The sequence below is a fragment of the Corvus brachyrhynchos genome, unplaced genomic scaffold (assembly GCF_000691975.1).
Source record: "Corvus brachyrhynchos isolate BGI_N302 unplaced genomic scaffold, ASM69197v1 scaffold53, whole genome shotgun sequence".
Taxonomy (NCBI): Eukaryota; Metazoa; Chordata; class Aves; order Passeriformes; family Corvidae; genus Corvus; species Corvus brachyrhynchos.
The window spans coordinates 4,651,975-4,670,308 of record NW_008237681.1 but is presented as its reverse complement, the minus strand read 5'-3'; the positions used below and the strand labels follow the sequence as shown (position 1 = coordinate 4,670,308).

At 35.8% G+C, this 18,334-nt stretch overlaps 1 protein-coding gene across 1 annotated transcript in view; it reads right to left on the bottom strand.

Annotated features, from left to right (window-relative positions):
* Positions 1-4,469: 4,469 nt before the first annotated feature.
* EFHB (EF-hand domain family member B) overlaps positions 4,470-18,334 on the bottom strand; it is a 15,274-nt gene continuing 1,409 nt past the window's right edge. The window contains exons 2-13 of the mRNA XM_017732135.1: positions 17,877-17,939; positions 16,943-17,086; positions 15,445-15,625; positions 14,746-14,856; positions 13,551-13,677; positions 13,056-13,139; positions 11,291-11,355; positions 9,778-9,932; positions 8,748-8,955; positions 8,164-8,367; positions 7,485-7,666; positions 4,470-4,721 (exon numbers count right to left, since the gene is read on the bottom strand). Coding sequence (XP_017587624.1) covers positions 4,557-4,721; positions 7,485-7,666; positions 8,164-8,367; positions 8,748-8,955; positions 9,778-9,932; positions 11,291-11,355; positions 13,056-13,139; positions 13,551-13,677; positions 14,746-14,856; positions 15,445-15,625; positions 16,943-17,086; positions 17,877-17,939 — 1,689 coding nt within the window. The 3' untranslated portion in view covers positions 4,470-4,556. The remainder of the gene's footprint in view (positions 4,722-7,484; positions 7,667-8,163; positions 8,368-8,747; positions 8,956-9,777; positions 9,933-11,290; positions 11,356-13,055; positions 13,140-13,550; positions 13,678-14,745; positions 14,857-15,444; positions 15,626-16,942; positions 17,087-17,876; positions 17,940-18,334) is intronic.

Genomic DNA, 18,334 nt, shown 5'->3' with positions numbered 1-18,334 from the left:
AAGTACTTGACAGTTTCTAGAATCTGCAGAAAATGTCAAGGCTTATAGAAAAGCTATTTCTAGAAGTACATGTTCTTAAGCTCCTCTGTCTGCTCTTGATCTGATTGTGTGGTAGAACCTTATCTAGTAAACATACCCCATGCACAGGATTATTTTTTTAGGGTACAGAATACATGATCCTTATCACTAGAGGAAGTGGCTTTCACAAAAGCCACATGACTAAAACCTGTCAGTGGTACTCAGGTCCTCTTTTTTTTTTTCAGATTAGGTCTTGGTTTTGCCATTTTCATCTCTATCTAGGCCCTGGAATGAGGAGTGAGCTCTGAAAACATGCAGAATATAGCAGATCTACTCTTTGGTTTTATTACAGAATTTAACACTTCATCTCCCAGGGTATCATCTCAGAACACAGCTGCGCATATCTGTGTCCCCAGGAATGTAAATTTCCACATTTGGAAGTAGGAATGTGGACCCAGGATACACAAGTTCTCTACCTCCTCCAGGCCTCAGAGAAGCCACACACATCTGGCAGAAATCAGCAAGCACTTGTCTTAGGAAATCAGAGCACAGTGGAGACTGTTTTAACTACCTCCTCCCTGGCAGATTAATCCTGATCAAAGATTCCAAAATCTTTCCTACAGGTTTGCATAACCTCTGCATGCATCTTCAAAATTAGTAGGGTATTTAAAGAGTAGTAAAGAAATATAGATCCTATTGGAACTACTCAACCATGGTAGCATTTATTGTTTCTCTGGCGTGCCTAAACATGTACCCAGCTGCTAGAAAAGCTCTCTGGCCATCCAGCAAGGTGAAGCCACGCAGGCAGATGGTGCTCCGTGACAGACTGTCAAATGCAAGTAAGTAGTGTCCAAAGAAATGCATCCTAATGGCAAACATAATTAGGCTCTATAAGTCATTCCAAAAACATCCTACCTGCTCATATCTGTTGACAAAACAAAGACTTTAGTCATCTTTCTAGGCACTTTTCCCCAGTACCTTTTCTGCTTAGACACCCATTTGAAGTACTCTTCTTAGTATAAGATTATTAGCATTCCATTTAGCACACAAATAATTACATACAGCTGTTTAGAAACCAAACCAAATAAACAAAACTGGCCATTCACTTCAAGGAATGAGTTCAAGGACCAGGAATTACTTGATCAGATAAATCACTGAAAACCAGTAATTCTTGATGTACAGGAAAAAAAATACTACATCTTTTTAAGACAGATACATTAATGTTATCTCATAATAATATTAAGGAAAGGTCTGCATTTATTTGTACATACATTTCTATAGAAGACAGTGGGCTGGATCTTCCAGCATGTCAAATAAAAGTCATTGTACAGATGATTTTTTTCATTAGAGAACTGAAATAATAACAGTAATAATAACAGAATAGTCGAGTCCAACACCTGCTTTACTGAGCGCAAGTCACTGCCAAATAAGTCATACTAGCTGTACATTCATAGTCACATTCTAATATATGCTAATACTCACATTCTAAAGATTAAGAGCCAGAAATACAGAATGAATAAAAAGTAATTTTGCACATTCAAATCTTTAACCTTATCTTTTACAGGTGTGTTTAGGTATCAAAAGTCAGTTTCCCTGTCATGGCTTTTGGGGAGCAGCAAACCCTGGCCTCTATCTCCGTATATAGGAAGATCTCGTTGCTCTGTTCCTGGAAACCAATACATCTCTCTAAAATGAACTTTGTTCATTTGACAGAACCAATTCAAAACACATCATTATTAAATACATTATTCTTTGGAATAATCACCACAGTGAAACAGAGATTAATGGAGAAATAATGCACATAGTATCTGAAAGTGTTGTGTCTTTTATCCAGTGTCTACTTTTATGGAAAATTCCATTATGAAAATTTGACACAAAATGTCTAGAACTTACCGATCTTTAACAAAATATTTACCTTTGCTACAATTTGCTGTTAACTAGTTTTGTCCCCAATCTCAGTCAACATGCAATTTTTTAATATAACTGTTAACAGAATACATTGCCTCAAGCCCTAAATTTACACACTTAGTCTTAAAACACATGCCTTTTGAGTTGTTTTCACAACTCTTCCCGAAAACTTTGCCTTGGATGCAGCCCCCAGGTTAGTGCAAGGTAGTGTGCTGTCCTAGTTACATTAGCTCCATACCTAGAATCACACTGAAATATAGAAGAAAGCAAACCTTTTATTTTCTGTCATTTGGAATATATTGAGGGAACCATAAAAATAACAGAACACAACTTGCAGCTATAAAGCCCAAAAAACCATCATTGAATTCACATGTTGGGAAGCCAAACAGAAATGAAACACAAAAATCTGCACCAAAGCTCTGTGTATGCAAAGCATTTAACAAAAGGAAGCAAAAGGATTGGGGAACTCCTGAGAAGTTGCTGTGTCACAGTGATTAAATCTTTCAGGGGCCTCCTAATGAATATCATGACAAAAAACAAGCACCGACGAGCAGAATTTACAGCTCTTTTCAGTAATTAATAATTTAAAGCTTCAGAGAGTTAATTTCAAACCCAAACTTGCAAGAAAATCTTTAGTCTCTGGTTACAAATATACTGACAAAAAACTAAACCATGATTTATCAGTCTTCTTTATTTGGAACTCGCTTAGCAGACTGACCAAGAACAACATTAGGTCCATTTCATTGACAAAGGAAGATATTCTACTGAAAGTAGAGGAGTGCAAGTGAGTATCTTTACAGTAGATTAAAAAAAAGATAGTTCACAGAATTTCAAGTTGCTGAACAAACACAACAGATCTCATACATATACGTATGCATACATACACACAGATTCAGTAATTGTTTTTTTAATTTTTCCATGAAGTGAGCTTGAATCTTTCATCTCGAATCTTCTATTGAAGAAGAAAAATATGTCATTTTTTCTAAAGTAATTCTTTCCAATGCTTTTGAAAGTTTGCTGCAACAAAGGTAAAGGATTCTTCCCTCCCACATAATATGAGCAGAAAAGCAGCTTTAGGGGATTTCACTGAAGGTGGTAAAATCCTAACATAATAAATTCAATTTAAATTAGCCATACATTTATCTTTCTGTCATGACTCCAGTTGGGACATTCAGTCTGCCTCTTGCATGCTTCTCAGTACATGCAGAGAGCTCCAGAAGGATGGGGAGGCAAAGCAGCAACAGTGCAGAACAACATTCATTCACAGCAGGAAACAAGTTGCCTTCATCAAGCACCATTTCCACCACCTGCTCCCTGGAGATAGCAGAAAGCAAATTCTTTCTACTTGATGTAAGACAGCTACTACTAACGCTACAGAAGAGTCTGGCTTGTGGATTTCATGGAACAAGACAGTTACATGGAAATGACCAGCTCCTTAAACACAGGCAAAAGAGAAATCTTAACAATCATGTGAGGAGTATGTTATAGTGAAATTTTAAGCTGGCATTTCATGAATTTCTAGTATTTAACACAACAGAACCTTTACTTTCATTGTAGAACTCAGTAACACTTTTGGCTGGCAATGTTCTCCAAATCTTTTTAAGGTAGTTAAAGAACCAATAGGTGACAAAGTAACATCCTTCTGGAAATCCTGTATGTTAAGCTTACATTGGGCAAGGATCTTTCTTTTGAATTTGAAAGTCTAGAAGTAATATTTCTCATTGTTCATAATGAACAATTTCCACTGTTTTATACCAAAGTTCACTACTGTAGTAGAAGAGTGAACATTCCAACTCACGGTTGCATATTTTAGTATTATTTGCTTTCCATTGTTTATTCTTATTGGACTTTATATATATTCATTGAGATTTGCATAATGATCCTCAAGTGTTTTCCATTTATGACTCTCCCTCTTCCCAAGGAACCACATTGGTCACAGATGAACAGTTGGCCCTCTGAAAGCCCTGACAAACTTTTCTGACTACCCAGCCTGAGCTCTCATAAACACCTCTAAATATCCATTCTTTTTTCTTGATTATGAAAGCTGGATACTATTAATAGTCATAAGCTTGCATAAAGAATAGGAGCCCTCTGCCACACAATGGACATTCATTTCTGGACTTCTTAACCTATTGGTTTTAATGGAGTCTATTTCACGACAACACTTTAGATCCCACACCTATTGCTGTGTAGCTTCCTTACTATTTTACTGTAAAGCACTTTCTCACATGAACTTTTAAACGTCTCAAATACTTTGCCACAATCAGATCTCTGTTGACAAGAATTATGGAACATAAGAAGAAAGGCAAAATGCCATTATATGATAATAATCTTTGAGAGGTCTTGAATATCTGAAACATTTATCTTTAGTACTTTCAAAAGTGTCTTTCCACTCATAAGAGAAAAAAAATTAAAAATGCAAAATGGAATATAAGATAAATATTTGTATTACATTTACAAGCACGGATACCAGTTCCTACCAACTACAAAGATTCATATATATGTGGTGAACCCACTATTTAGAAAGACAACACACATACAAATACACATATAAATATTTATTGTTTATTCAGCATCAGAACTATGACTGATGTCAAATAAAAGCAATGCCCAGAGAGCAGAATCAGAGACTAGAATTTTATGCGTGATTCATGTATCTTATTCATTATATTCCACATACTTTCTTCACAATCACAAAGCTCTTTTATCTCATGTTTCGTACACACTTTCTTCCATATTTCTTCAAACCTTTCATCTGCAACATTCATGCCAGTATTGTGGAGAATTTGTTTAATCTACAAAAATAATACAAAATAATACAATTCATGTAATTCTGGTCAGCATTTTGTTAAACTATACAGCATCTGGCTTTTACATACTTAGCAATCTCTATTTTCCACAGAATATTTTCCCACTCTTAAAGTAAAACTACAGACCACATCTTTCATCCTTAACCAAAGAAGTTCCTATTTAAGTAAATCTGAATATTATTGCAATGAAAGCTTTACAAAATTGTCTGTAATTAATGAAGTAATGTTGGTGCACTACTTCAACACAGAAGACTCAGGGAAAAGTAAATGTTTTTTAAAAGCTCTAAAACTAGTTCTGTTTATCCACTCTATTTTTGCTGTCTGCAGTTACCAGCACAAATCAGAATATATTATTATCTGCATTTCACAGCAAGAGTACTATACACAAGATCATCAGCTGGTATAGATAAGCTGGTGAAGTGACTAAAATGAAATGGCCCACATCAACTTTGGGCCTTGCTATAATTTTACACCAGAATAATTCAGCAGAAGGGATTTTTTTCCATACTTTCTCACTTGGTTGCTTCCTGTTGCATGCCTCCTTACACTGACCTGTTGACTCATCAGAGAAAGGTACCTTTAGAAGAATATTGATGTGCCCTGTGTTTCTATTAGTAACAGTAAATATTTGGCATCTTCAATTGTATCGTATATGTGTGTGTATGTGTGTGTTACATTTATACTATGGAGATTTTATGCATGCATTGAAAAAGACCTTTAACACAGTCCAATCAACCTCGTTGATCATCTTCCTTTAAAACTGTCTTTTGTATAAATATAGGCCTGACCCCAGTACAGCAAGTCTTCAGCTTCATCTTAGCCAATAAACCTATGAGAGTTCATGCAAGCTGAAATTGCAGGAGGAAAAAAGAGACTGAATTTTGCATCTTTAAGCATAGGTGTTGTTCCAGTTATATCAATCATATTACCCACAAGTAAAACAAACCAATGATCCAATGTTTTCAATGAGCTAGTGAAATGTAGAAGTTAAACTAAAAGCAATATTCCATCACAGGATACCACTGCAGGGAGAATAAAGGACTACATGCTCTCATAATTTGGCTTCACCACATTTATAAGAGAGAGCTCTGTCCGGACTCATCAACTGCTGTAAAATCATCACTGACCAAACCACAGACTATTGTGTGCAGGCAGGATAAAACTCACTCTCAGCTGTGATCAACATGATCATGCGGCATATAAATTACACACTATTCCTCAGTTACATAACTTCTATTCAACAGACTGGAGAGAATTTCAGTGAAGAAAACAGCAAACCCAAGAACTATTTTGTTCTTTTGTAACATGATGAGTCACCTCATGAAACTGTTTTATAGTCAGAATTTGCATTCATTTTCACCAGTGTATACAAAAACTATTAGTATTAAATTACTCCGGGCTATCATTTAACAATAATATCACACAATCATATAATAATTTCATTAACTATGAAATTTTTGAAAACATTAATTATACATCAAAACAATAATCATAAAATTCCCAAACAGACATGAACATAGGGTGTTTTAACAGACTCAGAGGTAGTTCTGCACTGAATTCTCTATAGCTGGTATAGTCTACAGCAGAGTATGACATCTCAGGACATGTTATAGATATATGCTGCACAAACACATTTCCTGCTTTCAGAGCTAGATTATAAAGTGGTAAATGCTCATGTACACAACATTCTGACAAGGTGTTTTATGAACATGACACCACACCTTTTGCCCCCAGTCACTAACTAGCAACATTCTTTTCTGTAAAATATATATTCGAGTTCCAGAACCACTTTCAAACATGACTGCTGAATATTTAATATAATGAGTAGTAGAGAGGAAGAGGTTGTCATGGCTTCTTTTCTCATTTTAGATTGGAATTTCACATTTCATTACAACTGTCTAATAAATTGTACTTCAAGTAATGAAGCTCTCTCTTAGTATTTTTTCACTATAAATTGCATAAAAAATGTAAAAACAAAGTGGTAAATAATACTGAAGAAGAAGCAGCAAAGTTGTTTTAGTATTTATGTGGGAGAAACTCTGGTCTGTGAGGAAACAGAGTGGCAGCACCCTGCAGAGATATCAGACAGAAAAACTATGGAAGTCCCCAAGTAAGTCCCTAGAGTCTCACATCCCATCTTCCTCTTCAGAATTATGAGACAACACAGCATTGCTGTGTGACTCCCAATGTCCTCCAGCACTGTACAAATCCTTTGTACTTCTACGACTGTGACTCAGCAGAGCACTTAAAAGGTGCTTTCAAGTGGTTTGCTGAATTTGCCATTAGCAAAACCTGCCAAGTTTGTCTGAGATGTTCTTGCCAAAATTTTCCACTAAACATCCCTCTGTGATAGAAATTATTTTTATACAGCTAAAAATCTTATTTTGGGGCTTTTTAAGACATCTCATGGAATCATAGAATAACTTAGGTTGGAAGAGATCTCTGGACATCATCCCTCCAATGAGATAATCAAAGCAGGGCTAACTTTACTATTAAACCATGTTGCTTAAGACCTTGCTCAGAAATTTGAATATGTTGGATCTCAATAAAATCAACATCTACCATCTTTATGAATAATTTAGAATGTGAAGAGTACATACTTTTCAGACAGCTGAATGGATGTTAAGCAAGATGGTAATGCTGCACTATGAATTTTACAACCTGTTTACTTGATAATATGACTGCCCACTCCCACATGGCTAGCAGAACAATTATCTTGGAAGAATATTCTGAAGGAATTCACTATACCTCTGCCTTTGGTCTCTTTTTTAAAAGATCTCTTTCATATACTCCCTTTTGACTGAAGACAGAAGGGAACAATATTGAAAAACTATTGCCCTGGTCACCATAATTAGTTGTGTCACTGAGGCGGCGAATTCGAGGAGCAGGAATATCTGAACGAATTGTTGGAATACCACACAATGGATAACCTGTGAAAATCAATCAACAGGCAGCATGGGTAGATAGTGCCAGGGAGGATAAAACATTTTGCATGAAATAAGAAGAAATGTGATGCTTGACATAGGTTCAATAACAAGTTATATAATTTTCTTCCTTGTGTCTTTTTTCTCATTTTTAGAAAACCTGGCTTCAGCTACATCACGAAGCATGAAAACAGGGAATCTTGCCGTTATGTACCAGAACTTACTTACTTAGTATTTCCAGCGGAAAGTATTTTAGGTGATTCCAAGGAGATATGGTTCTCCCAAAATTACTAGCATAATTTCTCAAAGACATCTAGATTAACTTCAATGTTTTGAATAGACTATCCCTTCCAAATTCCAAGCCCCTATCTTAAAAGACTCAGCTTAGATAAATTAATTCAATATTGTACATTAGTAGAACCTGTAGCAATACTTTTAAACTTTGCTCCTGATTTTGTCCTAAATAATGCTCAGAAGTGAGTAGCACAGTCCACTGTACTTACAGGATGTAGGGATACCACCTACTACAGCATTGTACTGAGAAGATGATGTTCGATAATTTGTGTAGACACAGTCTGTTGATCTTGTAAGCTGTTTTGGCATCTTTGCTGAGCTTCCTGGTTCTTTTAACATGAGATCTTCCAGCTTCAACAGTGGTTCATCATCTTTCTTTGTGTCTTTGGGAAGATAGGCATCTAATTTTTTCCCTATATACAAAAGTTACGGTACAGCCAAGATATATTATCAACACATTATAAAATAAGAGGCAAAAAACTTTGCTTGAAGAACTGTGAAGGAGGTAACATAATTCATTTGCATTTCTGATAGCACTTCTAGGAGATGTTTTACTTTCTCTTGATCTGTAGTATTAAGGAAACTTCCCAGTGACAATTTCATTCTGCAACACAGAGCTCCAGGATTCTGAAACACATCTGTACCTGAGACTCTGCTGGTGGTTAGCAAGGTAAATGCACTCTCTAAATCCTACTCTTCTAAAGGAGCACCTAGGTTACAACAGCAACATCCTTTCAACAGCTATTCTAAGAACAAGATCAGCCCCACAATTTCCCAGTATTAAGGCATCTACCTTTTGTAATTATTTTTTCTTCAAACTCTTTAACACCCCTTTTATCTTTCCAGTTCAGAAAGTTTGCAAAGTCCCGGTAATTAATCAGACCATCCTTATCCAAATCACAACAGTCAAATAAGGAATCCAGGAGTTCATCATCTAAATTCACATTCAGCTGAAAAAAGATCTTTCGTAGGTTGTCCTTGTGTATAATTCCATCACCATTCTATTATGAAGAAAATAAAACAGTTGTTATATTCTATCATTGTCTAACAGCCGTCATAAAATAACTTCACCAAAAGAAACACAAACACGTGTTTATACAGATATATAGATACATATCTACAAATAGCACCAGACACACCATTTCAAGAAGAATAACATTGCTGAGTACAAAAATAAACCCTAAGTATTTTAAAAATAAGAAATATGAATAGGAAAGTGTCAAAAAGTAATTTTCAACTTAAATAATACAGTGATTTGAGAGTAAAGGTGTGACAGGATATTGTGACAAGATAACAATCGAATAATAAATGTTGAAGAAAAGCCAAGATGTCTTCAAAAGTAAGACATCAATCATTCTGTATATATTACAATTAATGTTACATATGAAATGTCAATTATAATTTTTTTCTCCAGAGAGAAAAAAAGAAAAGATCTGAAATTCTGACGCTTGGCAACTGAGTCAAAAAGTGAAGCTCGGAAAAAAATATGGACATAATCCCTTCCACTGTTTTCCCTTTACAAAGGAATGCCAGATTTTGAAGTCCGAAAATTGTTAAGATTACTCCTGCTTGTGTGTCTCTTGCTCCCTCTAGCCTGGAGATTGCAAATAGTACTATGAAAAGCTCCAAATACTATTGTGTCTAATTCCATATAGCATATCACAGCAGATGAAACATACAATAACTATGAAGTTGTCTTCACAGTTACAGTCTTCATCCATATTTACCTTGCTATGCTTATGTTTCTTCATGTCTGTATCTCTACAGCACAGCAGCACTAATGTCACACATTCTTTTACATTTATCTTTTTCAGAGCACTAACCTTATCAAAATGTCTTAATGCTTCTAATAACAGATCAAAATTCTCATAGTTAGCTTTCTTCAAACACTGCCGAACTGCAATCAAGATAACTCTTTCTCTGTCCTTCCCACGGAGGAACTCACATGGAACCCAGACATGCAGAAGACCATGAACATCTGTAAAAATGAACAATTCCTCAATTAGTTGTGCATATACAGTAAACAGACATATACAAAAAACCAGTTTGCATTCTTAAGGAAAGGAGAATTTCAGTTTCAAGATGCTGATTTTCAGCACTGCTGAACAGCTGATACAGCCATTTCATTACAAGATCAAATGGTCCATATCATTATCTCTCTACTCACACACAGTTGATATCAAAAATTTTGGAACATCTTAATGTAGCTTCACAAATCTATCCACTGGTTCCAAAAGCTTCTGAAATCAGTAGTTGTTACTCAATGTCCAGATAAATGAGCAAAAAAGAACATACACTATTAATCTACCACTTCCAGTCTGTCATGTTTCAGATACTTATGAGAGTCAATGTAGTATTTTGGATAATGATATATCATTGGTTTCTAGAAAGACAATGTACTTTTTAATGTTACTGTTCCCATTTTCTATGCATCCTAACTTTATTAATATTTTTAAATACTTTGGCACACTGAGCTACAATCTTCATCCAAATCCCCAAGATGCCAAGGTCACTTTCTAGAGTGCAAGTTCATTCAGAGTTCAGTAACAAACATGAGTAGCTCACCTAATTCCCCTCTCACAGCAATGTACAAGCATTATTTTCTAATTGTTAATAACGAATTCCTTTGTTTAGCTTCTTCTGCTCTTCCTTATAGCATGAACTTTATTACACTACATAGAAAAACATGTAAAAGCTTATGCACTCTTTGAACAAGCTTTTTCTGGCCTAGATTAATTGGATAACTTTGATCTACTTCATTTTTTTGCTTCCCAATTATTGACTGTATTCCCTAGTTGTTAAACATAATGTTAAAACATCATCAATCCCAACACTATTTGAGTTGACTAGCTTTCAAAATTTTGTCATAATGAAAATTAACAGTTTTACTCTGTTTTCTATCTCCTCGCAACCTTCAAGAACTTATTATTCCTATTTACTTCTTGTTACTTTTACTCTTTTTAGAGAAGTGCTTGAGAAATCATTGAGAGGGAAGATGCATAATTGATTTAAATAGCCATTTTAATTTGTCACTTTGATGATAATAAGGGGTTTCTGCTGTTTCCCATTTTGTTACATTCAGATACAAGGCTTTAAAAAAGAAAAAAACACACCATCATGATAATCCCAAACCTAAAGCTTCTTTATTTCTGACATTTGTTTTTTTCCCACTAGCAACTTCAAATCCTCTCAAATTTTCATTCCAAAAATTTATTGTCAATAAATTTTTGTACCTTGCATCTTAAGATTTTAGGAAAACTATATACACAACCAACAGCAATTACTTCAGCATAGTTTCCTCAGCAAGATAGGATTTTATTCTGCTCTTGAACTTACCATCCTCTGGAGGGATTATCAATCCAAATGTATGGTCTGGGGGAACATTCATAGTTTCTGCTATACTGTCAATAAGAACAATTCTTTGTTAGTTGTCAAACAGTTTATTAATAGCCAAAATAGAACCCCTGATACTATTAGAAAAAGTGATTATATAATTAGGGACGATATAAATAGTTCACCTGAAATTTGTTTATCAGGACTTTATTTCAAAGCTACCATTCCTGAAAAGCATCCTTTTACAAAGCTGATTAGAATATTCACTGTTTGTAATGTAACACAGCCAAAAGTAAACACTAACTTTTTGAACATTTATGCCCATTAGAAGGAAAAACATTCAATGCTATTTTTTCCTAAGAAAATGATAGAAATGTGTGAGAAAAGTCCTTGTAGTCAAATAATAGGAATACTTAGACAGAATCTCCAACTGAAATATCTCAAATAAACTACTTTTGGCTAAGGTGGAAAAATTGAATCACATCTCTGCTTTTCCACATGCATTTTTGTGTCTACTAAAACCAGCAACCAAGCCCATATCCATGTGGAAAACTTGGATCAGTTTTATTTACCAGAATTGAAGATGCTGTTTGTGACATTAAAGAACTAATTCTTCTTTTAATTTGAAAAAGATGCAATGCTCATTTTATTTTTAATAATTAAATAATTAAAACTGTAATCTGAATCAAAAATCCCCATCAGAATTGAAAAGATAATCAGTGCTTTGTTCTAAAGAACAAACCAGCCAAACAAAAACCCACACACAGAAATGAAAACACTGCAATCTAAAAACTACTATGTATATTTTTCTTTTATAATTTTAATATCACACATAGGATGTGGATGGCATAAAATTCACTAAATAAGATTTGTTTAGCCTTTATCTATCTTGTAATATTAGTGCTGGTTTCAGGCTGCACTGCAACCCATCCCTGACTGATCCCACTGCCTCATGTTCTCATGCTCCAGGTCTGTCCCACAGTAAGCTGGGACACAGGGAAGGGGAGAGGAGAAACTGATTCGTATTTGCGTTCACTCCTCACATGTACTTAAGTCTGGGATCTTGAGTTTAAAATCACCTTTTGCTACCAAAGTCAACGATGCTGTTTTTCACACATTTTTGCAGAAATCCAGAGCAACTGCCTTTGGATACATTCAGGAGCCCTACATTTGCAGCATACCTGGATCCTCACCCCACTGTACCTTATGACTTCTATGGTGTTTCTTAAGCGTTACAAAACTGTTCCAGATTGCTTCATAAACCTCAGTCATTATGATGATTCAGCTGAGAGATGAGATTGGTAAATGCTACTAGGTATTAACACAATTTAGTTCCACATCCTTTTCCAAGGAAGTAATAAAATTGAGATAACAAATGATTTAACAAAGAAGACCAAAAATAGTGTCAGAGTAAGCAAAATGGCCAAATCCCAAAATATTAGGTGAGATGTTTCAGTCCTTTCAAACCTTCCTAACTGCAAAATACAGGGGGAAAAAATGTCTTTTAAAGAGTGCTTGTCAGATACAGACCACTTAAACAGTAAGATCTAACTTCATTACACGGACACAGTACAGCCCTTACTAGTAACTTGTGTACTTACCAGCCTAATTAGGGCAGGTAGAAGGTCCTTTTCTGTTAAATGAGTGCTGCACTGGAAGCACTCAGTTATATTTTTTATCCATAAAAAGATAAAAGACATAAAAAGATACTGGAGAAATGGCAAAAGTGAGTGAATTTTGTGCTTGGAAGGTATCTTTGCTTACTTACGGATCAAAAGCTTTTCCAACAAGAGGCTGGTATTTTTCCTTGAAATCATCACTTCGTTTTGACACAAGGTGTGGTGCTCTCTTCCTACAAATTATGAAAATAACTCCTGCATATATTTGTTTAAAAATATTCAAGACTTTTTCAATAATATTTTAAAATATTATTGTATATTAAAAGAAAACAGCAACTTCTCTCAACTTAGTAATTAAAATATCTTGCTACTTAAAATCAAAGGACTTTACACAATGCTTAAGACATGCCAAGTGCTGTTATATGGTCAAAGTGATTGGATAAACTGTTCTGAAAATCACCCCTTGCATTTTCTATTCAGTTCAATACAGCTAAGGATAGGATTGTGAGATGTACAGCTTCCTTCAATACAAAGACCCACTCTTCCTGATAATTCATCCCATTAATTAACTAGTTAACTCCTTGCAACCCACTCTTCCTGATAATTCATCCCATTAATTAACTAGTTAACTCATTGCAACTCACGAATCCAGGTCCAAGACCCAATTTAAGGTCTTAGCTGTATTTCGCCCATCTTCATAGTGAGGGGTTTCCATTCCGTAAACAAAAGACTTGTCGAAGTGTGAGTTATACTTCCTATTGATTGGCTCCCCTGCAGAAAAAGTAGGCATTTCAACCTATGTAAAACACCTCAGGAAGAAAAATGTACCCAGTATCTTTATTCTTAAGACAAAACAATGAAGAAACAACAGCAAATAACTAACAAACCCGTCCAATTAAAGATAAATGCATTCCCCCTGTTTATTGAGTAGTTAGGAACAATCTCATTGTCAAAAGTGAAAATAAAAGGCAAAATAAAAAGCAAAAACTGCTTCAGTTGGATATTCTTTTATGTCTGATTAAAGACAAGCCCAACAGAATAAATGAAACCTAATGTAGCCTAAGTGGTGAGGGTCATGCAAACAAATTGCTGTGTAATATCTATACCTGAACAGAAATGTGTACCATCTGATTTATTGTTTTTCAAAAATGCAAAAATGTTTTTGAGGTGCTGCATTTTCAGATACACTCTTGCTATGGTCTTTTGTCACAGAAAAAAAGGTCATTATTTTTCTTCAAGGTCTTTTCAATCACCTTTTAAAAAGAATTATATTTAGGACTTTCAAAAATATTATTCACTGCATGTTTTCTAATAAGGGCTTCATGTGGCTGTATGGCAGCATGGAATTCTTATGCTACTGCTAAGCTCCTCATCAGAAAGTCTGTCTGCTCTGAAATGCTTTTTGGATCCTGGTGAAAGAGAGGAACTAGAGGAGAATGTAATGGAGTGGGTTGGGCTCACAGTCTGTGACTTTAAATCTGAGATTGCTTTCAGTGGGATAGACAATGCCAAACTCAGTAAGCAACCAGGGCATCTGTAAGTTTCTAGTTTCCTGGAAATATTTTGCTTTTCAAACAGCACCCAAAAGAAATCAGGCTTCCAACTCCTCCATGAACTTCTTACGCTGTTCTAAATGCCCATCATGAAGTGATTGACAGTTCTAGAAACTGACATCATGCTCTGTCAGTTGCATATTTTTTTCACATTTTTTTAATAATTTATACTGTATTAATACAGTGGTTAAAATTAGTAGTTTATATCTTAAAAAATAGCATACAGTATGCACTGAACACACATAGAGGAACTTTTTATGGGTTTCTTATCAGCCTTTGAACTTACCCACATAATAATCCTCATGTGACAGAATGTACAAATCATGTCCTTCTCTCGCTTCTTTATCCACCTCCTCAAAGGTTTTTGATGGATTTACAACCTCTCCAGCTGACAAATCTGAAAACAAATAAATAATGTATGGTTGGGGGAGGTAAGGGGGTGGATGTATTGCTTGGTTGGTTCTTAATTGTAAAAAATATCTTGTTAGAGAAGTTGCTAATACTGTGGAAGAATGATACTTCTCACCACATTTCTAGTCAATCTACATTCAATCTAGTAACAGGGGACTAGGGAGAGAATCACAGAAACCCAGATGTACAGAACTTTTGCAAGAAAGCTACGTGGGCAACACAGATGTGATTTCCTCCAGTCTATGGAAGAAAGATACACATGTCAAGGAAGTTTCTTTCACTAGACCTATTAGAGTTGCTGGGAAAAGGAAGGTAAGTTGACAGCTACCTAAACAGTTCTCCCAGGCTATAAAGACAGATCAGGAAGAAAGCCAAAAGCCCAACTAGATACCATATGTTCTCAGTTGCTTGTTTCTTCATCGTAACTGAAAAATTTTTAGGCCTTTCAGTAGCTGTTATATAATAACTCTTCTGTTAAAATGGAGTTGCTGGAATCATGGAGCATGTGCTAGATATTAAATTGCAGGTTATCTTGTATTTACAAGAAATATGTTTTAATGGCACATTTTCCTACCTTTGAAGACTTCTATTCCAAATGTAGTATTAATTATATCCAAGCCCTCAGGTAATTTAGAAGACTGATCATGTGATCTACCCAAAGGTGCTTCACGATTACTGGAGTAAATTGCTTCTTTCATGTCTTGCATCCTTTCTTGAAATTCACTTTTAGCAACTGGACTTATCAATGAAGCTACCTGAAGACATCAAAAACAACACCAGAGGCAGGAAAACCAACAAACTTTGATCACTCACACATCACTATGACTATCCACACAAACAAAAGTTTGCTTATAAGTGTCCTAATGAGATCTTACATGGTTACACTGAGATAATTTTATCCACCAATTTGCAAACCAAAACTGTGTCTTGAGATAAGACCACTATAAATCAATGCTATGCTAAATTTCCAGCTAAATAAAATACTTATTGTGAGATATTTTTATTTTTATGCTAGTTTTTCCACTTGTTAATATATACATTTCCTGACTGCAATCTTTCTTTTCTTAGCACATATTAGAAACTATACTCAAATTATAGTATGACCAAAAATAAAGTGATCTGATTTTTCAGGCTATCCATCAAAGTAATGGGGACACCAGAGAAGATTTATTACTAGACTCTCATTGAATATTATATGAAGAAATATTGAAAAAAGTAGTAGCAAGTACAATTGATCCAAACCCATGCTTAGCAAACTGACGAGGCTTCCAAATCTTCCTCCAGTTAATATTTAATTAGTAATGCAAAGTCTTCAACAGACAGTACAGGCTAAACAGATCAATCCATTCAACAAAAAACTTCTAAGGAGGGACACCAAAACCTGGTTGTCTTTCATTTTGGATATGCCTAATAAATGTCCTACTCAACATCCTCTAATACTAGGACTGACTTACTTCATAAAAATGCACTTTACTAACACAACTTCTGTTTTTAGAGATATGAACACTAACTGTGTGATAAAACTACCAATGATCTCTTCAGTTGTTTGATTACAGATTACAAAGATAATTTCTAAAGAACACATGCAAAATAGTCTGACATATCCAAACCATCACTTTTTTAGCTAAAAAAAATCAGTTTCAAGCCAAAGGTAAGAAAACATACAGAATAATTACACCAAATTGTAAACACATTCTCAGACACCTCTTTTGCTAAGAGCTCAACTGGTTTTATCTCTGTAACCCAGAAGAAGCAAGCAGCAAAAATTATGGGTAGAAGACTGTTCATTAACTTAAATCTTGGAATGAAATTAATAATTCAGTAGCCACTACAAAAATAATGTTACTGGTAACAGTCACTGAACTTCAAATATCTTCCAATTTCAATAATGCTAAGTAAATCCTATGATTTGACCTCAGAACTCAGGCAATTCATAACGGCTGTGAAATGCTGCACTATAAATCACTCAGCTATGTACCTTTATCCCTGACTATGAGGAAATCAGTTGCTTTCATTAAGAACACTCGTAAGAGGTTCATTCTTAAGCAAAAGTAAATGAGTCACATTCTTACAGTGAGTTTGGAGGTTGTCTTTATGCCATGTGTCAAGTGCGATGCAACATCAGGATCATTTGCTGTGCCATAGAATATTATTTTAGCACCAGGAGCTGGATCTGTTGTATTTCGAAACTTTCGCACAACAGTTGGAGTAATGGGCTATATGTAAGGCAAAGCAAAAACAAGTTTACACCAGACATTCACAAAACATTAATGAAAGAAAAAAGTACTGCAGATATTTGTGTCATTCCAGATGTAAGAACAAAATATGAGAGTGATTTGGGCTGTAATACATGCATATACTCCTGCAGATGCTGATATTGTGAGCATAAGGTCAAAATAACCCAGACTAAATTTTATCAAACCAGCATTGCTAAGTTTCAATGCTCCCCAGTTTTAATTTGGGTAACAGCTACTTCACATGTTTGTGATGAAAACTAGATTTTACACTTATAAATTTCAGAAACCTTGAACCTGATTCACAGCAATTACACCATCAGTGTAGCAATTTTGGAAATTATTTAAACCACTGTGTTGGGGTTTTTTTAATTATCATTTAAAGGGAGACCCGCTATTTACAGGATCCATTTGTGTCTCAGTAGCCTCTGACTCTTCAGGGGCATGGGGAAGGGCCAGTGAGAATCACAATTCTGGCAGGCATCCCTGTAAAGAAGAACCTGCATCAAAAGTAATAATAATTCCCAACAATTACTCTAATTGTATTACCAGAGGAAAAAACTGTGTAAAACAATTATATTTAGTCCAAACTAAGCAAGCACGGTGACTTTCGTAAAACACATGCAATGAAAATGTACTGCCAGAAGAGTTTTTCAATCCTGCCAGCTAGTCTCTATAATTCTATGTGACAAAAACCAACACTGAAACAAATGGTAGTTTCAAAAGAGAAGGGATGTAGAAAAAACCAGGAGCCTCTGCAAAACCAACTCACCCTGGGTAACACCTCTTCGAGACAACTCGCAACCGTGTTGCCTGCGGGTCGCAACTTTCCAGCCTAAACAATGCAATAAAAAAATAAATAAGGAATAACGGAACTCACTGTAATAATGCACACAACTAGTCAAACTGGAATGTGACACTATGCACGGGATGTTGTCCAATTGTCCCCGTTTTGACGGGGGGGTGTGGGGGTTGGAGGGTGGGAGGGAGCCACACCCATTTCTGGGAGAGAGGGGGCTCGCAGGGAGACGCTCCTTCCCATCCCACAGGCTGCCCCTCTTCCAGCCCCTTCCCTCGGCGAGACCCCGCCCCAGAAAGGCGCGGAGAGGGAGGGGAGGTTCCCTGGCATCGGTGGGACCCCTTCGGCGAAGGCGCTCACGTTGGGCTGCTCCGGAGTCCCGTCGAGGGTCGTCTCCTCGGGGCAGGGCGGCAGCCGGTCCGCCCACGCCA